Raw genomic sequence first — 24710 nt, 5'->3', positions numbered from 1 at the left:
TAAGCGCCCGCTCCTGTGAGAGGAGAGCAGGCGTGCTTTAAAAGTTCTGCACAACACAACGGGCAGACAAGAATGTGTCAAAGGGCCAATCAGATAAAACTAAGCTGGTCCTTTCACCTATAAATAGCTCCTAATTGCGAGAAAAAGCAGCCATTATGGATCGAGTTCCCCAGACCAGTGCGACTCTGGCTCGGAGCAAAGAGCTCATTACTGTTAGGTCAAGACGAAACCCTCAGCGTGACAAACGTGCCTCAAAGATGCTGGAGAAAATGCAGGCGGAGATCAAGCGCAGGAATGAAACAAATGAGGGGAAATAAAAAAGAAGAGGCAGTAAAAAAAAAAAAAAAGCCAAAATGTGGTGAGACAGAAAGAGACACAGGCCGCTCCATGGAGGCCCTTGTGGCTCGGCTTCCCAGAATGCTCTCTGATAGCGGGCGGCTAATGACAGGCAACTGTGGCCACAGTGAGAGTGAGAGAGCGGGAGCAACCCTCCAAACTGGGGCGCCCCTCTCATTAGTGCAGTCCACATAGGCCGCACAGCCTGCCACGCCCGCCGCTACGGGGGGCGCTGCCTCCTGTCCCATTCATCCATCAATCCATAGTGCTGGCGTCTTTTCCCTCAACCATCCCAAACGCTTAATACACTTGATAAACGTGAAGACAACTAAGAGAATGTTTAAAAGAGCCCAAACATGAAAAATAACACTCCTGAGTCACGGCTGCACTCGGCAGGAAGTCAACCTTAAACAGACACAGAGCGCTGGGAGGTACACGCAGCTCTGAGTAGAAGCAGGGTCGTGTTTTGAGTGTGTGTGTGTGTGTGTGACTGGACATGCATGTGCAAACATGAAGAGATCTGAGCAGCGCAGCAGTGGCACAGTAGTGGTTTTGTGTTCCAGACTGCCAGGCAGTCTGAAGTTCAGTCAGAAGTTTTGTCTGTTGTCTTAATCAGAGCCAGGTGAAGCGGAGCGACGCAGAGGCAGCGAGACAGAGCCTGCATGTGATTATATATGGACACAGAGGTCCTGTTCACGTTCCCTAATATATCCCTTTCCTTATTTCCTTCCTTCCTAAGCGACGCTTAATCTGATACAACTGTGTAAGAGGAGATTAAACCATGACTCTTAACAGGTGACCCATGAGCAGTGATCGAATGATACAGTAAAGTTTGAGTTTAAAAACGCAACTGGTGGATATCATAATCTTTTTCACCATTTAAGGTAATTTGTTTTTGACTATATTTGACCTACATCAATTAAAGGGATAGTTCAGATTTTTTGAAGTGGGGGTTGTATGGGGTAACTATTCATAGACAGTACGGCACGGCCCCAGTTTGGAGAAGCAGGCTGAAATCCAACACAGAAGCTAAGCAATGCACTGCTGTGAATAGGGGTCAGCAACAAAATGAATTCTAGCCTCTTAAAAAAATTCTCACCTAAAAAAAAAAATCAGTATCAGTTTAAATGTATGCTATTTTTAGAATATTGTCACTGCCTTACGTTTACGTCACACAGTGATTTCTAGCAGGAAAATGAAGCCGTTACCACGCCCCTTCAAAGCCAGACTCCATTGAGAAAAACAGTGATTTAACATGGCTGAACACAGGAGCTGCTGGTCTACCACTGCCACTAACAGTTATTTTGTTTGTGTTATTATATGACTTTGACGTCTACAAGGGTTAGTTAGGATTCACCAGAGTCACACAATAACACAAACAAACTAACCAACGAAGCAGCAGTAGACCAGTAGCTCCCGTATTCAGTGAGCTAAAATTACTGTTTTTATCAATGGAGTCTGGTGGCTTAGACGAGAGCATAGATGGAGAACTAAAGCTGTTAACAGCATCCCTGTCGAAACAGGCTGCGTGACATTAAGGTAAAGCTGGAAAAATACTCTCAATAGAGTGTACATTGAAACTTTTTTTAAGTAAGACTTTGCTGACCACCATTCACAGCAGTACATTACTGAGCTTCTGTTTTGGACTCCTGTCTGCTTCTCCAAACTGGGGGCAAGCCGACTGACATCTAATGTATGCAATACACAAACTATGGGTAAGTACCTCTAACAACCCCGCCTCAAAAAACCCAAACCCTTTGTTTTTCTTTCAATACACATAGAAGAAATTAATTCAGGTTGGATATACTGTATATAAACTCTTTTTTGAATCCAAGATAATTGTTTAATATGACTGTACACTGTTGATCATTGATTTTGCATTGACATTTTGTTGTGTCAACGTTTAAATGTAAATAAAAAACATAAAATAAGTGCAAGAAAAGCAAAGTAACATAAAAGTAAAATAAAATGTGAAAAAATAATCTGTTTTTGTTCTTTGACAATGAAACATCACGGCATTCTAACATTAAATGCTGATCATTATTTCATAGCAGCACTAAAATTTTGGTTGCTAATTTACCAAGTGTCATCATGTACTGCAACAACTCCTACTACTTTTTAATATTTAAGTTATGCATTTAGCTCGTAAAATACATCACAAAGATTTAATAATGTAATGTTAGTCACATCTTGGACTCAGCTTAATTCAGACTGTCAGCTTACGTGCTCCCATTGGTGAAGACTTTCATTAAAACAGCCTTTCACTTTCAACAGTGTGTGCATCACTACTACAGTAACTATCTGGTATAAAATCAGCAGTGTTTGATGTTTTCTCAGTTCTCTCTAATCTGATCTTCTGCAGTGGCACCCATATGCAGCTGGTTATCCTACAGGTTTTGTGCATCCTGAGCTCCGCTGCTCTGCACAGCATCCAGTCATATAATGTAATATATGAGCATATGGGGAGCATGTGTACAATATACGCTGGCTTAATGGCTCAGGGGATGGAAATAAACTATGAACTAAGGCTGAAAAGAACCAGGTCTGCAGAGGAATGGGCTGGAGATGATAAGGAGAAGCCAAAAAAAAAAAACCAGAGGAATGGCCTTCAGAGGTGAGAAATACACACATTACCAGAGATGGAAAACTCTGCACCTGTATGTAGGGAATTTAAAAACACACAGTATTAAAAAACATGCACGTGCACACACTTACTATCTCGGATGTTGTCAAAGGTCCACTGGTCATTCTTGAAGAAAGGGTGGCATTTGATCTCATCCACTCCGGTGCGGCCCAGACGAACCTCCCTAGACACAGCGACAGGAGCGAGACTGTGAGCAGAGCCCGAACACAAAACACACCCCGCTCATCCCCTCCACCTCCACCCACCATCACCCTCAACATGTCATCCCAAACACACAGCCTAGCAGAGTGACCGCCAGGCACTGACCACACTGACCAGCATGGAGAGCCACATGACCACTGGTGGACACTGGAACCGCCTCTGAACACAAGATAATACAGATCCAGGAGGAGAATGGGAGTGAAGACAGCAGGATCAGAGTGCAGGAGCCAACATCAACAACTCTGACTCAAACGGGACTGCGAGAGCTGCCGCTGCCTTCCCTCCTTCTCCTGTCTCTCTCTCCAAAACTCTACACACACTCTTTCTCGTCCCCCTTTCCTCCCTCCTCCACCACCGCTGGGTACAGGGCTGGAGGGGTGCGGCAGTTTGGGCTTGCCACGTGTGGGACATTCCAGACCCAGCCAAGAGGAAGAGAGGGCAGGGGCGGGGAAGAAGAAAGAGAGAGTTTTTAAACCCCCGCATTAAAAAAAAAAATCTGACGTGCAACTGAGCCAGGCTTACAACAGGCCGTGTCTCGATGCCCAGGAAACTGCAGGAGCGCAAAGGAGAAAGTTACGCCAGAAAAGGATGGAGAAATGGAAAGTGGCACAGGGAAAAGGTAAAAATTACAAATGAGGAGTGGTGATGAAGAACACATGGAAAAGAAGGGGAGAAGGAGAGGTAAACTGTGGCAGGCTCACAGGAGTGATTCAGCAACACAGGGCGACAGTGACGGAGCATGTGGGTTAAGTGGTGAATGAATGTATCGGTCAGTGTTCAAGATGTGTGTGTGTGTGTGTGTGTGTGTGTGCGTGTGTGGGTGTGTGGCTGGGCAGCCGTGCACATGTGAGATTCTGTCTGTGGTGAGAGAATAGTGAGTGAGAAGGTAAATAAACGCAGGGAGGAAAAATGAAAGGCTGCTCTGTATTGAAGCAGAAAGGGCCTGTGTTTGAGCCCTCTGGGGGCGGGGTTACTAATGTAAACAGGAAGTGGTTTCTTCCAGGGGGATGGGCCACTGACCGAGTACATGACCCACACCCACACATTCATATGACTTCTTACCTTAATACTAATATTATGTTATGAGACATAAAGATTTGTGCCTAGATGGGATCAACACTGCTGTGCACTCAGGTTTGGAGTCACTGATATTATTTTTACAAAACTACACCAAATGTGTATCAATCCGCAGGTGAAAATAGTTCCCAACAAATGCTCTTTTTTCTCCCATTTGAAAAACATTTGCTAAATTTGCCGTGCCCAGCTGTTTTAGGACACTCAGATACTGTGGCAGAGAACCACAGACAAGCTGCACAAGTTGTAAAGTATTGAGAAATGGACGAACAAATTTGTTTAACAAGAAAACCAAATCTATAAAAATCTAGAATATAGTCAGCCTTGTCTTTTGATGACTTGTTTCTTGAAGTCTACTTACTTAATCGGCTGAACTGGATGTGAATTTACCCCCATAACACTATGCGTTAGGCCCTGATCACACAGAAATTGTTTTAGCAGCTGGAGGCGACTTTTTGTAATTGTTTTTAATGAGAATTAAGCTTTTTGCTCGCTGTTTTTGCGTTGCTATGCACCTCAGGTTTCTGTGATTCAAGAGCCTGGTGTTTTTGCCAGAGCGCTCTGAACTCCTCAAGCTGAAAAAACTTAAACTCAGACCGGAAAAGTGGCCTACATCATCTCTTTTCCCATTGTCCAATTGGATGATCTGAGAGCTGGGCCTTCTGTGGTGGGCACGACAACAAGTTTACAGTTGGTAAACAATGGTGGAGAAACTGGTGGTAGCAGCTGCTGGATCCCCAGAGCTATACGGCCCGATGATAGATAGCAGGTTGTCAAACTGCCCCTGAGTCCTAGAATATGCCTGGAAACAGCCATTATCGAGGCGAAGCTCCTGGACCAACTGGTGGTACTCCCCATGATCCACCCTCTTTTTTAGGGTCTCATGTACCCACACAGATCTCTGTTTCCCTGTGCCCAACAAACTATTTACTGACAGCCTCTCACCCTCAACCAGAGCTACAGCAAGTACCCTCTGCCTGTCCATTTTAGGTACTAGATACTAATTACTGTGAAATAAAACAAAAACAAACAAACAGTAGATTGATTACACGGGAAGGCTAGTGTAAGGACATGATGGGGTTTGGCTGAAACAATCTCACGTCCTTTTGCAAGGTAAGTACAGTTCATTTTGGGCTGGTGGCCTGGTGTGAACCAAAGAAACTTGCTTGAAAAACAGACTCTGGTGCAGTTCATTTGAGGTGTGAAAGAAAACGAACCAACCACAGGATGAAAGGCTAAACAACTAATAAATCCATCTACCGATCATGAAATCTGTCCATGCTCTTATAACTGATCCATCTAAAGGCCATGTATAGCCTTACCTTTTTATGCTAATGCATACGTGAAACCATGGTAATACATAGGCACGTTGGCAAAAGGTATTTTCAGATTAACAAGCTGTTTAAACTGCTGAGCTTGTATCCAACTTCTTGTACTTTGTAAGTTCATTAAGTCCATTAAAAGTGTGTGACAGTGATCCCAAAGTAACAAGCTCTGAATCAGTACAGTACAACACAACCTTTTCATCTTGTTTCTACGTCAGTAATTATTTATAACGAGGTCGATTTGCAGTCTAATGATAGCCTACTAATAATGCTTACAATCGGTTATTTCTCCGTGAGCTCTTTGTGAAACCAAAGAACATAAACACATCAGAAGCACTAAAGCACTGTATAAACTTCTGTCAGTCACTAAACTATGACTTCCCCACATGGGTCCTGACGATGAAGGGTTTCAATCACCAAAACTGTCTCATCAGTCTTGATTTTTAAGTTTAAACCACCACTTTTTAACTTTCTTTTATCTCTCCTGTTCATTTTAATTCTATTTTTTGTATTTATTTACTCTCTTTTTATTCTAGGGAGTTTTAATCATCTTTTTTTGTTCGTTTGTTCTGTTTTGGTTGGTTTGCTTTTTTAATATTTCAACGTTTCGTGTCTGTGTCATTCCAGTTTTGCCATGTGAAGCACTTTGGGCTGCATGTTTGTGTGAAAGGTGCTATATAAATAAAGCGCTGAGTAAATTATGAGTCTACAGTAAGGTGTGAAGTCAGAGGCAGGTCACAGATACGCAGTGTCATGTTCAATCACATGATTTAAGGTGTCTATTTTTAAAACCAGGTCTTTTTTTTGCCAGAAAGTTCAAAGTTGAGTTATGACGTTGTTCTGTTCAGTGATCCAAACAATGTAAATTCACTGCTCCTTCGTCCAACAATCAGTAACATGAATAAGGAGGTAGAAAAGAAGTGTTAGTTTATATGATTTAGAGTTACGTGAGCGAACCTGTCGGTAAGAAAGGCACAGATGAGGTCTTTGGCGTCCTGAGACATCTCTATATGATCTGGGAAGATGAGCGTGTTCTTGTGGTTCATGATCTTCCCGTAAGTTCCAACCAGGGACTCAGCGTAGAACGGAGTTTCAGCTGCGGAAACAAGCAGATGTGTACAATGATTGATTGTTAGTGTGACAATGTTTGGGATTTCACAGCACAAAAACGAACATGACATACACTGTTGTTGTTATTTGTGGCTAACATGCTGCTAACTTGCTAACTTTCTGTCTGCGTGGCTTGTGTGTTAGTGCACATGAACATCTTGCTAACCTGTAAGTAGGTGGTGACACTGGCACATTTACATAAATGCTGATTAATGTGTGTTGTCCTTATAAATAAATAACTGAAAATGACACATGGTTAATCACTTACCAACCAGCAACTCATAGATAAAGACTCCTACGGACCACCAGTCGCATTCCCGGCCGTAGTGACCGTCGCCACCCTGGGACTGAAGCACCTCGGGGGAGATGTAGTCTGGTGTGCCTACAGCTGTGTCACAGTGCACCATGCCTGTCTGCAAACAGAGACATACACAAGGTTTACAGCAGAGAGAAAGCAAGAGTGAGACAGCAGTGAGAGTAAGAGGTTGGTAGAGCTAGCGAAAAAGATTTCCGCATTTTCCCATGGCTGCTATGTGCATTTCTATATTTTATGACCCCCCGAAAACTTTTCTTGTATAAAATACCTCTGAAACTTTAACAATGTTCCAGATATTCTGAGACAACTGGTAGAAAATCTCTGCAGGACTGCACTGACCATGTTTATGACACTTTCTGTGCACTGGTAGACTTTCGGAGAGACTTGTTGAACCAGCTATTTAGAAATTGCTGTGGTAAAAACAAAAAGGTGGAAAAAAAAAAAACATCCTGACGAGAGGCGGGACCTCTGCTCTACTCTAGATTGGTTGCTTAGCGCAATAATGTCTGGGGCCCTTTTTAAAACAACCTGATGCAAGAGTGCTGCACTGAGCGTCACTTTGCAATCTGACCACTTGGTGGTGCACTTGAGCCCCAAAAAAGACCTCTGGTTTTCAGACAGGAAAGTCAGTTCACTCTCTGTTCAACTATGTTCCTCAATATGAAAGGATCAAAATATTTTTAGCTCCTTAATTCATCCCCTCTTCAGGTCCAACACATTTGAAAACAACAACGACCCAAGTCTAAAATCAACCTACCGAGTCCATCTTCATGCACGTGCCGAAATCTGCCAGCTTGAGGTGTCCGTGTTGGTCCAGCAGCATGTTGTCGGGTTTGATGTCCCGATGGATGAAGCCCATGTCGTGGATGGCGTTCAGTGCCAGCACTACCTCGGCCGTGTAAAAGCGAGCCCACTTCTCGGGTATGTCGTAGTTCATGGTGAGCGTGACCAGGTCGCCTCCGGGCATGAACTCCATCACCATGTAGAGGTGGTGGTCGTCTTGGAAAGCACAGCACAGCTAGGAGACGACAAACAGAGTCACATAAGGTCACTGAAAGCCCGACACAGGATGGTGCGCCACCACCAAAACAATATTTTGACTACAAGGTGCGGGTGTATCTGTGGATGATCTGTGTCACAGATTACTATCTCCAACTACATGCCAGCATCATGACACCAGGCTGTAACTCCAGTACACAGTAAGCGGAGCAAAGAACTAACTCACTTCTGGGCTTTAGAACTCATTCCTGCACCACTCTATTATGGATGTGCTTGTACTGTTTTAAACGTAACCTGTAAGAGACTTTCACGTTTCATACTACAACGTCAGCACATACCCAGTTAATACCCCGCTTGTGAATTTTGAAGCCTCTATGTGTCCTAAAAAAGACAGTTGCTAGCAAGTGGCTAAATTAGACTACAGGACGTCATGATACTGATATCATGCAACTGTAGAGCAGTTCATTTATAGCCTAAAGTTAGCTTTTTACTTCCAGCGATTGCATTTATCTTGATCGATGAAACGTCTAAATATCGCCTCAGATCTTATTTTCTGCAACAATCCTAAATCCAATGGAAAAATCCCATCAGCTTTTTGATGAGGGAACCAGAGTGATGTTAACCTCCATGTTGGCCTACAAACAAACGTCATCCCCGCACCTTTCTACGGGAGCAGGTCCTGTAAGCTAACTAAAATCTAAAATCTCATATTACATGACAGAAGGTTCAATCCATATAGTTCGCCCCGAACACTGGGAGTACTTGTAACATTTTCCTTTTCCCTTGAAGTGGACTATGTAAGCCAGGAGGACAGGAGATAGCAGATACGGGGATCAAACCTATGGGTATAATAAACTCTGGTATACTTAGCATGATAAAAATTACTTAATGTGTGTGGTTTCAAAGGGGCAAAACATCTCGTAAAACCCTACTCAGCCTATGTAGTGGGAGGAGTTCTGGTATGCTACATATTGTGTTTTCAGTAGAGTAAAACCTGCACACCTGGACGACCCAGGGACTGTTGGAAAAGGCCATGATGTGCCTCTCCTCCCAGAAGAAGGCAGACTCCGACCGCTTGATCATCTCAAACTTGTTGAGCTGCTTCATGGCGTAGACCTTCCGGGAGGCCTTGTGACGGACCTACAGAGGAGCAGAGGAGGGCAAGGCATGAGAGGAGGCACTGGTGTGTCAACAGCGATAAGTGCTTAAGGACAATAAGAACAAGATAGTGAGAATGTCACAATGACCGAGATAACATGAGAAGCAAAGAGAAAGACAGAGAGGGGAACCTATAATTGTCGGCACACACCCATAGAGAGACATGCTTACACAAGATCTCGAGCACAAACACACTAAGCATCCCCTCCACACCCCCACACCAGACTTCACACTCCTCTCCCACACACGCTGAGCCTGTCCAGACTCGTCTCTACCACAAGACACTCAGCAGAGACCACATTCAAGCTTCCACCAGCACAAGACACAGACATCTGGAAAAACCAGGAGTTTGGAGGGAATTACTGCACGATGCTAATTACCTTTTATAAACTGAACATTGGCCATGATGAGGAGAAAGATGTAAATTATATTGAGTCACCCAAAGTTGCAGATGTTACATATTTTATATGTTGGTGGATTCACAGATTGTTGCTCCCTCTAGTGGCTAACATTTCTGGAATTTTGGTGCCAAAATTGCTGAATTCAGAAACATGCCTGCTCCACCTCCCTTCATATGAAACAGCACTGCTGCTGCATAATTAAAAAATAACCCACTTTATTTGTCAACTCTTCACAGACAGAAATGTCTCACCAGCTGCACTTCTCCATAGGCTCCTCTCCCGATTAGCTTCACTTTCTCAAAGTCTTCGAGCTTCACCTGCAGCTCTCGCAGCTGACTCACAGCCTTTTCATCTGCAGGAAGGACAGATATGTTACCAGAGTGTCTGACATTACAGATAGGATCCCTACAGAGTAACACATTTTTGTTAGATAGTAAGAACTTTCTGTTAAACCACCACCAAAGCCACCAGACTCCATTTAAATGAACAGTAATTTAAGCATGTATAGAACGAGCAATATGTTTAAGGGTTTATTTAGAGATTTCAAGGCTGTTTCTGGTCGAACAAAAATAATCTAAAGCCTGATGTACACTGTGTGATTTTGGGCTGTTGCAAACAAAAGACATGAAACATGAAAGAAAGGTGAAATCACTTCCATGTTGTGCTGTATTCCTGCAGCTCACTGTCACGAATGTCTGAGCTGATGTCGGACAAGGACGGGGATTCAGTGGGGTGACATTAGCGATGTTATTTTTCTTGGCCCTCATCATTCATGGTACTGCAGATTGTGGTGTTTTCAAGGGGTTAACAAGTTAGTTGGGTTCATTTGCGGCACAAACATGTCTCATGCACTCTTTGTATTTTATTTGTTCTTTCCTATAGCTGAAATACTTCCAAACAATGGATGATGATGGATAATGGTAGATGATTTTTGTCTGAACTCTTACTTAAGTACTTTCTGCTGTGAAAAATCACCAACTGATATGTTCCGACATCCACAACCAAGATTACATGTTTCCCTGACGTTAGCATGTAGCTACATGTAGCAGTGTTCACCCTAAAAACTATTCGAGGTTGTTTTCTGATGCAGACTGAAAAATAATACAAATATAACTTTATATAGCTGACGTTCTTGACCTCATGCACAGGTGGCTGGTTTGTTTTAAATCTGGGTCAAAATAACATTATTTTTGTGTGTAATTGGTGACCTGGTGACCCAGTGGTTTTTGATCCAGTAATGGGTACCACGGTTGACTCAAATTGACCTTTAGCTAAGCCCCGCCCCTTTGTGGTGGTACGACAAGCTGTTGCAGTAAGCATGGAGCCCACACTGTAATTAACTGCACTCCCTGAAGAAATATTATCATATTTTTGGAAAAATGAAACAGTGATTCCAGAGAGAAGCAGACAGAGGGGTCTACAGTCTGTGTTTGAAGGATATATCCAGGATGTCAAACTGACTCAGCAGCAACAACAGGTTCAAAAGACAAAGACAGTTAGAAGCTAAAGCCGAACTATAGGCTACAGATCACAGTGTAAAAGTGAACCACCACATCACTGCTGATCGCCACACAAGACAATGAATATAAAGGGAAACTTTGCTGATACTGAACCAGCTGTGTGGCATCGCAGTGTGTGCAGATGAACGGTGTTTGGCTTCACCCCTGTGCTGCTGCCAGCACTCAGACCTCCGCCACTGGACGGGCAGGGATCTTCAGGAAAAGTCAACACTGTTCATCTGCACACACTGTGATGACACAGAGCTGGTTCAATATCAGCAAAGTTCCCCTGCTTCCCTTCACTGGTTCCTGTACAGCAGGGTCGGTCTTTTTTTTCACTGTTATAATCATTAAAAAGCAAAAGCATCATGTGTATACATTCAGTAGGCTATATCTTCAGTAGCTAGCTAGCTAACCCTACACCTTTCAGGGTTTGAATTTGGTTTTGGAACAGGGAAGAAACGTATATCTTTAACCAACCTCTCCAGTTAACGAGTATCATTAATACACAAAGTGCCCCAAAACCAGCCTGAAAATTAAGGAAATCTGAAACGACTGCATTAGAGCATTGTTGTTGTCGGACCCTGGTCTGAGCCGGCCCGATGCTACGTTATGATTGGCCAGTCTGGGTCCAGGGGCGGGACTTAGGGAAGGGTCAATTGGGTTAAAATTGACACAGTCGTCGTTTTTGCCCACATGGATCACTTCTAAATATGTCGACCTCATTATTTGAAACTTTGGCTACCTTTTATATGAACATCTAACATTGTTATTTTCTGGAAAGTCATGCTTTTCATCATCATCTCATGCCAAACACCTAACATACTAATTTCATCATGATCAGAGTGCTCTGTATTGTATTCAGCAACTTCATAGATATCTTTCAGGCTAAGCACCAGAATCTTGTCCTTCACCAAACACACTGCATCTCTTACATCGGCTCAGAAAGGCCTCGATGTTCTTGTTTTTTCGCAGGGCAGGATAGTTCAGATCATGAGCCAGCGCGTTCATGGAGTCCTGAAAGACAGAGAAGACAAAATATTCAATCAACCTCTGAAAACAAACAAATGAACAGCAACAAAGTATGGATTTTCCAAAATGTCAAAAACATTTCACTTCTCGGTTTGCCCCTGGTGTTTTAAAAAGCTTATCCAATAACAATCTGCCTTCTAAACTCACCACTACATTGGAACAAATTGGGGTTATTATTGCTTTGGTTTGGCTGAATGCTTCACTAACAAACAGAGAAACATGAAAATATAGTCACGTATCAAAGCTGATTTCAAGTTTCATTCCTGCTGGGAAGGAAGGAAGGAATACTTTTTTTAAGATTGTATCGTTATCTGTCGAGACAAGTCTTGTACGTGGGACAACCCTGACCTTCTGCTGGCTGATACAAGATAACGAATGAATGGAGGAAGCAAGAAAGGAAGGAAGGAAAGAATTACATTCTTGTGAGCTGTTTGCTCTTCGGCGCAACATCAGACTGCTAATGTGCAGCGTAACAAACAACGACAGGAGGACAATGGAGGCTCGATGTACAGACATAACAATTCCCGAGACAATAAGTAGTCACATGATGTTGCTACATCCCCCTGCCTAAACACCTGCTCCATCCAAACAAACGCAAACCCCTCCCTCTGGATTAACAGGGGAGCAGTGGCAGCATCGGACTAAGAGCAGGGGCCTCAGTAGTGTCATCGGCGCTTAAATCAGCGGTGTTGAGTTTCACAGAACTAAAATGTCTCTGTGATCCAAACGCATCAGACTGGCAGGGCAGTTGGGCAGGTGGGTGGGTGGGATTTGGGGTGGAGGTGGGGGTCGGTGGTGTAGTATGACCCTCTGTTCCCCAGAAACAAGGGTCAAGTGGAGTCATCCTGTGTGTGTGTGCGGGTGAGGTAGGGTGGTTGAGCCACAGCGGTGTCTATTGGACTGTTTGTTCTGTGACATGTGAGTGGGTGGGCAGGGGCATGTGGAACAATTCTGCACCTTTAAATAGCAGCGGTGCGGAGAGATCTCCCCCACCGCAGACGGGTGGAAATAGACCGAAAGGCTCAGAAGCTATTGTGGGACAAACAGCTTATGAGTCTGGATTCAGGCTGAGCGCTCAAAGATCTGTGATCGTTTTACACAGTCTGTGAGAGTGTGTGTGTGTGTGTGTGTGTGTGTGCTGTAATGGCCATGGTTACTGCAGTAGGAGGAAACTCATAACAGTCTGTCTGTTGAACTCTATGTTCATATGCAAATATAATGAAATTTGATCTGATTCAACTGAAGCATTTGGATTTTGAGTGAGAGTGTGTGTGTGTTTACCTGTATCTGTATTCACACAGATCACATTGGTATAAGAATAAATTAAGTACCAGTTCAAAGATAAATGGCAGGTTATATGTACTGTCACCATCTCTCCAAACTATCCATTTAAAGGTCCAGTGTGAAGGATTTAGGGAGATATATTGGCAGAAATTAAACATTATACTTATGTTTTCTTTAGTGTATAATCATCTGAGAATAAGAATTGTTGTGTTTTTGTTGTGAGGGGAGCCGTCAGGCTGAAGAAGGAGGCCTACAGGGCATGGTTGGTCTGTGGGTCTCAGGAAGCAGCTGACGGGTACCGGCAGGCCAAGCGGAGCGCGGCGGCGGCAGTCGTGGAGGCAAAAACTCGGGCGTGGGAGGAGTTCAGTGAGGCCATGCAGGAAGACTATCGATCGGCTCCAAAGAGGTTCTGGCAAACCGTCCGGCGCCTCAGGGGGGGAAGGCGGCAACTTGCTCACACTGTTTACAGTGGGGGCGGGGAGCTGCTGACGTCAACTGGGGACATTGTCGGGCGGTGGAAGGAATACTTTTAGGAGCTCCTCAATCCCACCAACACGTATTCCAGTGAGGAAATAGAGACGGGGGTCTCGGGGGCGGGTCGTCCAATTTCTGGGGCAGAAGTTGCTGAGGTAGTGAAACAACTCCAAGGCGGCGGAGCCCCGGGGGTGGATGAGACTCGTCCTGGATATCTCAAGGCTCTGGATGTTGTAGGGCTGTCCTCGCTGACACGCCTCTGCAACATTGCGTGGACATCGGGGGCAGTGCCTCTGGAGTGGCAGACCGGGGTGGTGGTCCCCATTTTCAAGAAAGGGGACCAGAGGGTGTGTTCCAACTACAGGGAGATCACACTCCTCAGCCTACCCGGTAAGGTCTACTCCAGGGTGCTGGAGAAGAGGGTCCGGTCGATAGTTGAACCTCAGATTGAGGAGGAGCAATGTGGTTTTCGTCCCGGACGCGGAACCGTGGACCAGCTCTTTACCCTCGCCAGGGTGCTGGAGGGGGCATGGGAGTTTGCCCAACCAGTCCACATGTGTTTTGTGGATTTGGAGAAGGCTTACGGCCGTGTCCCCAGGGGCATCCTGTGGGGGGTGCTCCGGGAGTATGGGGTTGGTGGCCCCTTGCTAAGGGCCATCCAGTCCCTGTACCGAAGGAGCATGAGTCTGGTTCGCGTGGCTGGCAGTAAGTCGGACCTGTTCCCGGTGAGGGTTGGACTCCGCCAAGGCTGCCCTTTGTCACCGGTTCTGTTCATAACTTTTATGGACAGAATTTCTAGGCGCAGCCGAGTGGTGGAGGGTGTCAGGTTCGGTGATGGGAGGATCTCGTCCCTGCTTTTTGCGGATGACGTGGTCCTCCTAGCTCCATCAAACAGTGACCTCCAGCTCTCGCTGGGGCGGTTCGCAGCCGAGTGTGAAGCGGCTGGGATGAGAATCAGCACCTCCAAGTCTGAGGCCATGGTCCTCAGCCAGAAAAGGGTGGATTGCCCACTCCAGGTCAGGGGGGAGGTCCTTCCTCAGGTGGAGGCTCTAGATAGGGCCATTTGCATTTTTGTGTTAGCTATCATAGTTAGCAGCCCCTCCGCAACAAGATTGTTGGAAAAATACTGATTAACTAACGTGAAACTGTTTTATTCTGTGTTTTAACGGTTTAAATCACCTGGTCCGTTTGTTTTAGAGAGTAAGTGACCTCTGCGGATACTTTGGCTCCAGGTAGCATTGTGAACATCTGGATCATAAATTATCAGAAAAAAAGGTTAGCACACGTTAGCAGGTGTTGGGCTAGCGGCTGAACAGCGTCAAAGAAACACTGATTTGTACCGTGAAACTGCTTCACTCAGTGTTTTTACCGGTTTAAATCATCCGGTCCGTTTGTTTCGGAGAGGAGGAGACCTCTGTGGAGAATTCGGCTCCCCGTAAAAACTTCCCGAATGTCTGGATCTAAAAAAAAAAAAAAAAAGGTGAGCACAGATCAGCAGGTGCATGGCTAGCAGCGTCTGCGATGTGCCCAACAGGGTAGTAGAAACACTGATTTGTAACATGAAACTGCCTTACTCTGTTTTTACTGGTTTTGATCACGTGCCTCGTTTGTTTTGGAGAGGAGGAGACCTCTGCGGATAATTCAGCTCAGACTAAAAACCTCCCGAACAAACAACAATGACGGAATTCTAACCAGGAGATGATTCAGCTGGTTGTAATCTGCAGTCCTCATCACTAGATACCACTTAAGGCCCCTAAATCTCACACAATGGACCTTTAAATACTTACAGTGTATTTACTTGCTAAGTATAAGAAAACAAAAGACCAATTAAACTCTTTGGGTCTATTACTCCAAAGTAGGTGGGTGGGGCTTAAGATAATCTATTATAATACTTTAATGGACTATTAACACAACTGCGTGTGTTCTGTGGGAATGCAGGACTAGAATTGTGAACTTAATGGGCTGCTGCATTCTGTTTTACATCTTCGTATCTGAATACTGTTTTTAAAAATAAAGGTTGAACCCGCCCATTTTTTCATGAAATCACCTGGCACTGAAAATTGCGGTACATTTGGCAAATTCACAAAGAGCTAGAAATGGCATCCATAACAAGGACTGAAGTTCGGTATCAAATCTAAATACAGTATTAAATTTTCTTACTGAAATCAAAACCCTTTGACTCCCTTGTTAAATCTGTCTATCAGCAATCGTCAAAAACACAGACGCTGCTCTTTCTGTTAAACTGATATGGAGATGCTGTATTGAGGCGATGTAGTGCACAGCATATGCCACCAGAGGTCAGTCTCTTCTGGTGGAACAAGCAGCTGCGGTGAGAAAGATGGCGACTGCAAGCGGTGGGGATAACGTTCCAGGAGTTTAAAAAAAAGAAAAATGCCCCTAGCCCTGTGTGGGAGCACTGCCAAATATAACTTTATCCTGAGATGACCTCTTCCAACTATGACAGCAGTTTATTAGCCACGTGATTTTATCCAACACATCGTTTCCATTAAGCCCACTGATGTGCCGCTGCGACAAGTGTTACCAGGTCCTCCAACAAGACGGGTGCTAATATCCTGTCTTTTCATTATCATATGGGCCAGAGGTATTAAAACCCACTTTGCAGGCTAGACAATGTCACTATAGAGCAATAATGCAAAAGTGGGTCAAGGTGTTTACATACACATACATATACACACACGTGAGCATGCGGGACAACAGTATACCCATTTCTGCCACCAGTTTCACACTGTTGTGCTTATCAACAGGTGATGGAAGTGATGCGAATAGATACGCAGCAATGCCCCAACAAAGGCAGCGAGGAGAAAGACTGCTAGCAAGTTAACATGGATGTAAACAATGCAATGGTTAAAATACCTAAATGAAAAAAAAAAAAAAATGGCTTCACAAAGGTTTTATGAGTAATACCATCAACAGGTTTGTCCACAGAGTTGGGCAATATGGCCCTTAAATAATATCACAATATTTAAGGGTATTTTAGCAATAACTATATTCTTGACCATATGAGAAATTAGTAAAAAAAAAAAAAAAAAAAAATTATCATTAATTTAAGAACATAGAATTGCAACAAAATAAGTGTTATAGTTGTATAGTTCGGGTTATTGTTGAAACTCAAATTTGGAATTAGTTGACCACTACTGGAACTTCACTTTTAATCTTTTCGTGGGGGAGTTTCAGAATTTTAGTCCGTAGTTTGTTGGTAGAACAATCATCTGCAGCTTGACACCAGTAAGATAAAAGGGCTGACTGTGAGCTGCCAGAGTAGGTGAAAGCCACTACTAGAGCAGACTAGAGTAGGTGTAGGGGTTAAGGTCAGAGACCAATTGCATCACGCCCATTAAAAAGAGGCCTTTCTTCTTTATCACGACGATGTCATGATAGGTTGCAAGTTATCCTTTGATTCCCACCTTTATTTATAAAGTACAGTCAGCATGTTATCTTGCGGTGTGAAGGGTTTAGGGTTTTAAATCTCTCGTCTTCTGATTGAGCCTCAGAAACATCCAGAGCCAGAGACAGTTAGATCAAACTGGTTTAATTTTCACTCCTGGAATCTGGACAAATCTGAACACGATCCTGGAGTTTAGGCTTGGCTGTGTGTCCTCAACAACACCTCCCACCTACCTCACATCCACTGCGAGCTGAAACTGCCTGAGCGCAGTCAGCAACAATGGGGAGGCTCTCAGACTGCATCAGAATGTAAACTGAGTCCTGCCTGTAGGCTATAGATCAGGTCCCCATTGACTCAAAGGAAAGAAATACAACCAATGCAGCAATTAACGGCAGCTCTGTCGCCTGGGACCCGAATCCTTTCTTCTACAGATTAAAAAAACACTTCAAAACACATATTCTGTGCATACACAACCAAATAATTGTGGACAAACAGGAAGCAGTAACGTGAGGCCACTGCAGGTTAACTGCATCTCAATTCCAGGAAGTGACTCCTGCTTCCTGTGTGGAAGCTCCCTGCATTAGGCAACATGGGGGCCACAGTCATTTCCACTAAAGAGCCGAACCAGATGAAGCTGATGATAGACATATAACTGAGAATCATGACTGCTGAGGTGTCTCATGTCATTGTATGACATGAGTTTGCTCTGGCTTTACACTGGACTTGTGACTCATCAGCTCTGAGAATAGACATGGCTTCCTCCGGCGGGAAATACTGCAGATGGAAAGGTTGTTTTTGTAGACAATCTGTACACACACAGCATCAAATTGTCATCTAGTCACCATGTTTATATATCAACTCTAATGATCATCAGGGTTTGTCACCAGGACAACCTGACTGACAACCCCAACCGGTGCTGCATATGAAGGAAATGAATAACTTAAAAAGTAAAGGAATTTACATTTCTCCCTTGGATGACTTCATTTGCCAAGCAAATGTGTCACCATGTAGACAAACATGTTAGTCCGGTCTTGACATTTCCCTCAGTATCTCTGGATTGTCTCAAAGGCATTTCCATACTTCAAAATGTATTTTTACACAAGCACAGTGCTGAGGAAACGGTTGTGAGCATTGTGCAAACCTACAAAGTAAGCAGAGTTTGAGGCCCTAGGCCTGGTGGGAGATCCTGTCAAGACAGAAGTCCAGAACAAAGGCGACTCCCTATCAGCTCCGAACGAGTATTTGTTGTCAGAGAGAGTTGGGGCAGGGAGGCTTAGAGCAGTGGCAGCAGTTGTTTTATCAGAGTTGGTCGAGTACATTCTTAGGACAGGTCAGACAGAGGGCGTGTCAATTAGAGGACACACCAAGAGACTTATTGCAAACAGACAGTGATGAAGTGGCAAGAAAAGATAAATGGATGATCTACTTAGATCTTAGGGAGGGCACTGATTGGTTCTTTTGTCTTTATCCTTGAACAACAAGGTTCAGTTTAATGCCCCCTTTGAAAACCTACCATATCTGATTTTTTTGTCTGTAGTTGTCTCTTTATGGTCATTTTTTGTCTCCTTGTTGTTGTTTTATGTCTTTTTATAGTCATTTGGGCCTCTTTGAAGTCATTTTTTGTCTCCTTGTGGTTGTCTTGTGTCTTTTTGTCATTTCCTGTCTCTTTGTAGTCTTTTCATGTCTCCTTGTGATTGTCTTGTGTCTTTTTTGTCACTTTGTGTCTCTTTTTTGTCACTTTGTGTCTCTTTGTAGTCATTTTGTGTCTTCTTGTTGTCATTTTGTGTCTCTTTGTAGTCTTTTTGTGTCTCTTTCTTGTCATTTTGTGTCTCCTTGTTGTCATTTTGTGTCTCTTTGTAGTCATTTGTGTCTCTTTGTCATTTTTGTCTCCTTGTGGTTGTCTTTTTTGTTGTTTTGTGTCTCTGAGGTAATTTTGTGTCTTCTTGTTGTCATTTTGTGTCTCTTTGTAGTCTTTTTGTGTCTCTTTCTTGTCATTTTGTATCTCCTTGTTGTCATTTTGTGTCTCTTTGTAGTCATTTGTGTCTCTTTGTCATTTTTGTCTCCTTGTGGTTGTCTTTTTTGTTGTTTTGTGTCTCTGAGGTAATTTTGTGTCTTCTTCTTGTCATTTTGTGTCTCTTTGTAGTCTTTTTGTGTCTCTTTCTTGTCATTTTGTGTCTTCTTGTTGTCATTTTGTGTCTCTTTGTAGTCTTTTTGTGTCTCTTTCTTGTCATTTTGTGTCTCCTTGTTGTCATTTTGTGTCTCTTTGTAGTCATTTTGTGTCTTTTTGTAGTCATTTGTGTCTCTTTGTAGTCATTTGTGTCTCTGTCATTTTTGTCTCTTTGTAGTCATTTGTGTCTCTTTGTAGTCATTTGTGTCTCTGTCATTTTTGTCTCCTTGTGGTTGTCTTTTGTCTTTTTTTGTTGTTTTGTGTCTCTGAGGTAATTTTGTGCCTTCTTGTTGTCATTTTGTGTCTCTTTGTAGTCTTTTTGTGTCTCTTTGTAGTCATTTGTGTCTCTTTGTCATTTTTGTCTCCTTGTGGTTGTCTTTTGTCTTTTTTGTTGTTTTGTGTCTCTGAGGTAATTTTGTGTCTTCTTGTAGTTATTTTGTGTCTCCTTGTGTTTGTCTTGTGTCTTTTTGTAGTCATCTGGGTCTCTCTGATGTAAATTTGTGTCTCCCTGTAATTGTGTCTTATTTGTCATTTTGTGTGTCTTTGTAGTCTTTTTTTGTCTCCTTATGATTGTCTTGTGTCTTCTTTGTCATTTTGTGTCTCCTTGTTGTCATTTTGTGTCTCTTTGTAGTCATTTTGTGCCTCTTTGTAGTCATTTTGTGTCTCATGGTTGTCTTTTGTCTTTTTTTGTCGTTTTGTGTCTCTGAGGTAATTTTGTGTCTCCTTGTTGTCAATGTGTGTCTCTTTGTAGTTATTTTGTGTCTCCTTGTGTTTGTCTTGTGTCTTTTTGTAGTCATCTGGGTCTCTCTGAGGTAAATTTGTGTCTCCCTGTAATTGTCTTGTGTCTTATTTGTCATTTTGTGTCTCTTTGTAGTCTTTTTATGTCTCCTTGTGATTGTCTTGTGTCTTTTTTGTCACTTTGTGTCTCCTTGTAGTCATTTTGTGTCTCTTTGTAGTCATTTTTTTTGTCTCCGTATGGTTGTCTTTTGTCTTTTTTTGTTGTTTTGTGTGAGATAATTTTGTGTCTCCTTGTTGTCATTTTGTGTCTCTTTGTAGTTATTTTGTGTCTCCTTGTGTTTGTCTTGTGTCTTTTTATAGTCATCTGGGTCTCTCTGAGGTAAATTTGTGTCTCCCTGTAATTGTCTTGTGTCTTTTTTGTCATTTTGTGTCTCCTTGTAGTCATTTTGTGTCTCCGTTTGGTTGTCTTTTGTCTTTTTTTTTTGTCATTTTGTGTCTCTGAGATAATTTTGTGTCTCCTTGTTGTCATTTTGTGTCTCTGTGTAGTTATTTTGTGTCTCCTTGTGTTTGTCTTGTGTCTTGTGTCTTTTTGTAGTCATCTGGGTCTCTCTGAGGTAAATTTGTCTCCCTGTAATTGTCTTGTGTCTTATTTGTCATTTTGTCTCTTTGTAGTCTTTTTATGTCTCTTTGTAGTCATTTTTTGTCTCCGTATGGTTGTCTTTTGTCTTTTTTTGTCGTTTTGTGTCTCTGAGATAATTTTGTGTCTCCTTGTTGTCATTTTGTGTCTCCTTGTAGTATTTTGTGTCTCTTTGTAGTCATTTTTTGTCTCCGTATGGTTGTCTTGTGTCTTTTTTTGTCGTTTTGTGTCTCTGAGATAATTTTGTGTCTCCTTGTTGTCATTTTGTGTCTCTTTGTAGTTATTTTGTGCCTTCTTGTGTTTGTCTTGTGTCTTTTTGTAGTCATCTGGGTCTCTCTGAGGTAAATTTGTGTCTGCCTGTAATTGTCTTGTGTCTTATTTGTCATTTTGTCTCTCCTTGTTGTCATTTTGTGTCTCTTTGTAGTCATTTTTTGTCTGCGTATGGTTGTCTTTTGTCTTTTTTTGTCATTTTGTGTCTCTGAGATAATTTTGTGTCTCCTTGTTGTCATTTTGTGTCTCTTTGTAGTTATTTTGTGCCTTCTTGTGTTTGTCTTGTGTCTTTTTGTAGTCATCTGGGTCTCTCTGAGGTAAATTTGTGTCTCCCTGTAATTGTCTTGTGTCTTATTTGTCATTTTGTCTCTCCTTGTTGTCATTTTGGTCTCTTTAAGGTAATGCTGTGTCTCCCTGTGGTTGTCTTGTCCCTTTTTATGTAGTTTTGTGTCTCTTTGTAGTCATTTTGTGTCTCCTTGTGGTTGTCTTGTATATTTTTGTGGTCATCTGGGTCTCTGAGGTAATTTAGGTCATTTTGTGTCACTCTGATCATTTTGAGTCTCTTCCTGGCTGCTATGGGTTAATTTCCATTTTCCTCCTGGCCTCCTGACACACTGGGCCCCTGGGCCTATGCCCGGTAGACCCATTCAATAATCTATCCATGACTTTATGTGACTGCGTTCACACAAAGATTTATTTTCCTAAATGATTTTCCAAAAACTTGGAAAATTTAAACTAGTCTAAATTTAAATTTCCATTTTAAACACCAAGAAAATTAGTTGACAGACGTGATATGAGACTAGACATCATCTTAGATTTTTTAATTTTGTGTTGTCTTTTCCTGGTTTGAAAGGCTGCATTACAGTAAAGTGATGTCATTTTCTGAACTTATCAGGCTGTCCTAGCTGTTTTGTTATTTACCTTTACCCCCTCAGTCATCATATCCCTGTCACTGATGATTATGGAAAATCCCCTTGTGTAAATATTTTGTGAAAGCACTAATTATCAATTACCTACTGTTGTAATATCGATATTGTGGTTTTTGTTCAAAACTGTTGTGACATTTAATTTTCTCCACATGACCCAGCCCTGACAATAAGTTGAAAAATGAGGATTAAAGTGTGTTGAACACAGGAAAAGGTGGCAGCACAGAGTTAGGTGTGGTTTCCCTGCTGCATCCCTGATTAAAAAACAAACACAAACTGACATTGTCTCATGAAGGGGATTGTCCGATCACTCACTTACACAATAGCAGCTGTAGCTCTGTGTATTTCCTTTATACTGTGTGACTGGTGTTTGATTTATTTCCTGCAGCTCCCCTCTGAGATATCACACATGTCTCTTCAGGTGATGTGTGATCATGACAGAATTACAACCGACAGCACACAGCTAGATGTGTAATTTATTACCTCTGAGTCTGAGCTGTGACATCTACCTGTGCCAGAGCCAGAGGGCAAATGCAAACTCACCAGCAGGGTTCCCAAGTTTAGAGCCGACTGTGGGCTCCTCATGAGGGACTCCAGCTTCTTGAGCCGGGTCTCCAGCCTGCTCTCCGCTCCCAGCATGATCACAGCGCGGTGTATCCAGGTCAGAGGACAATATAAAGACACCTGTGGGCCTGTCTTTGTCTTCCCGGGACAGAGACAAGAGACAGGCGGGCGGGCAGGAGGAGCACTCCACTGCCGCTTGGCTCAGCTCCTCATGTCAGCTCTCCTGTGAACTGCTGCCGGAGTTGTCAGGTTAATAATTTATCCGCTGCCAAAGTGCGCTGCCTCGCTCCCGGTTCATTAAAGTCTCACAGCGGAGAGGAAAGCGAGCGGACTGACGAGAGCCGGGAAGGAAAGCGTTTCACTTTCAGGTGAGCGCCGTCTGCTTCCAGGTAGATACAACAAAATCTGATCCGACCACAACGTGCCCAACCTGTAGGACTCACCACGGTCAAGTTACACCGCGCCACTTCCGGTTACAACTGTCAAATTAAAAGTCTCAGAGAACCATTAGCCCTCAAAGATATGCTCTAGTCATATAAATATATAAATATGTAATATATAATAAATAAATACATATTTTTAAATTATACATAGTTATTATATATAATATAACACATTTATAAATATATATAAATATGAAAAATAATATAAATAGTTGATATATGTATAGTATTATAGTATAGTATCATATATAAATAGGTATTCATACAAACAGTTTTATATAATAAAAGAAGTTAAAAAAGATAAATGTTTTATATAAATAAAAACATTTATATAATATAAAAATAATTATACATAATGAAGACATACACATTTTGAAATGTGTACATTTTGCAAAAAAATAAAATAAATGTAAATTTAAGAAAGAACATTATTTATTATTTATTGAAGAAAAATATTTTAAACATATTTACATATACTACATAAGGGTGGGGAAGACATTGATACAGCATAGTATCGGGATATTTTGTATCTCGATATTTGGCGTATCAATATTGTATTGCTACAGTGACGCCAAGTAAAATTCTAGCATATAATGTTTACTATAAAAGAACTTTAAATTCAAGGGGAGAAACAGTTTTATTTAATAAAAGTAGTTAAAAAAAACAGGTTAATGTAAAAAGTAAGAAGTATATTGTAAACACGTTTACATACAATGCATTTTATAGCTATACATAAGGGGTGGGGAAAAGGTTCACACAGCTTAGTATCACGATATTGTGTATTGTGATATTTGCGTGACAATATTGTATCAATATAGGCCAAGTATCTTTTTTTTGTTAGCTATATAAATTCTTAATATTGCAAATCAAACTTTTGGTGGCCCATAAAATAAATTGCCTTTTCAATCCACTAGATGCATTTTGCCATGATAGAATTGACTGAAGAGAGATGAATGGGCTGAAAACTTTATCTTATTAAATAAAAACCGATGTTGACAATTTTTCTTTGGGGACATAATTTGCAGCTGAAACTGTTATAAATCAAAATGTATTGCAATATATTTTCTTGTGATACTAAGCATATTGCAAAATGTTTAAAATAGAAATATTGTGATAATATTGTATCATGGGATCTCTGGTGATTCCTATCTCTAATATAGGCCTACATGTATTATGGGCCTATAACTGCATTATGTGAATGAAAAATAATGATTAAGATATGCTTTTTGGACCTTGGGTTTAGAAGTAACTTTTAATCTAAAATTAGACAAAGAAGATGGAGAAGAAGAAGATATACTAAGTGGCACCTCTCCAGCTGCCAGTCCACGCTACATACTTGGTCCAAATGGAGACTTAAACCAGCGACTTTCTGGTTCCCAAGCCAAGTCCCTATAGCCTGAGATACTACAATATTAAGTGGCCTAAAATTAATTAGGCAATGTAATTTATTTAAAGGAATCTCATTTCATTTAAAAATATGTGTCTTTTTTAGATAGTATTTTCAGCTATTTTCCTATTTTTTTAATGTCTGTCTTTATTTTTTTATCAGTTGTAAAGACCATTGTAGACCATCTGCACTCATTTGTATGAAATGTGATATGTGAATATAGTTGTTTGTCTGACATTTTTGAAATTGGACTCATTTTGTTAATATGATTTGACATAAAAGGAGATAATAAAATATCCTAATAACATAAACCTCTCAA

At 42.0% G+C, this 24710-nt stretch overlaps 1 protein-coding gene across 6 annotated transcripts in view; it reads right to left on the bottom strand.

Annotated features, from left to right (window-relative positions):
• The window catches only part of LOC117270871 (rho-associated protein kinase 2-like), a 54190-nt gene extending 31178 nt beyond the window's left edge, over window positions 1-23012 (bottom strand). For all 6 annotated transcript variants that reach the window (XR_013493149.1, XM_078173866.1, XM_078173865.1 and 3 more), the window contains exons 1-8: window positions 22541-23012; window positions 11999-12080; window positions 9816-9916; window positions 9008-9145; window positions 7764-8024; window positions 6959-7103; window positions 6538-6676; window positions 3052-3143 (exon numbers count right to left, since the gene is read on the bottom strand). Coding sequence is in view for 5 of the 6 variants with exons in the window: in XM_078173866.1 (XP_078029992.1) it covers window positions 3052-3143; window positions 6538-6676; window positions 6959-7103; window positions 7764-8024; window positions 9008-9145; window positions 9816-9916; window positions 11999-12080; window positions 22541-22636 (1054 nt within the window). In the remaining variant the exon portion in view is untranslated. The remainder of the gene's footprint in view (window positions 1-3051; window positions 3144-6537; window positions 6677-6958; window positions 7104-7763; window positions 8025-9007; window positions 9146-9815; window positions 9917-11998; window positions 12081-22540) is intronic.
• Between the last annotated feature and the right edge of the window lie 1698 nt (window positions 23013-24710).

Source organism: Epinephelus lanceolatus, chromosome 13 (genome assembly GCF_041903045.1).
Source record: "Epinephelus lanceolatus isolate andai-2023 chromosome 13, ASM4190304v1, whole genome shotgun sequence".
NCBI lineage: Eukaryota > Metazoa > Chordata > Actinopteri > Perciformes > Serranidae > Epinephelus > Epinephelus lanceolatus.
This window is presented reverse-complemented; position numbering and strand designations above follow the sequence as displayed.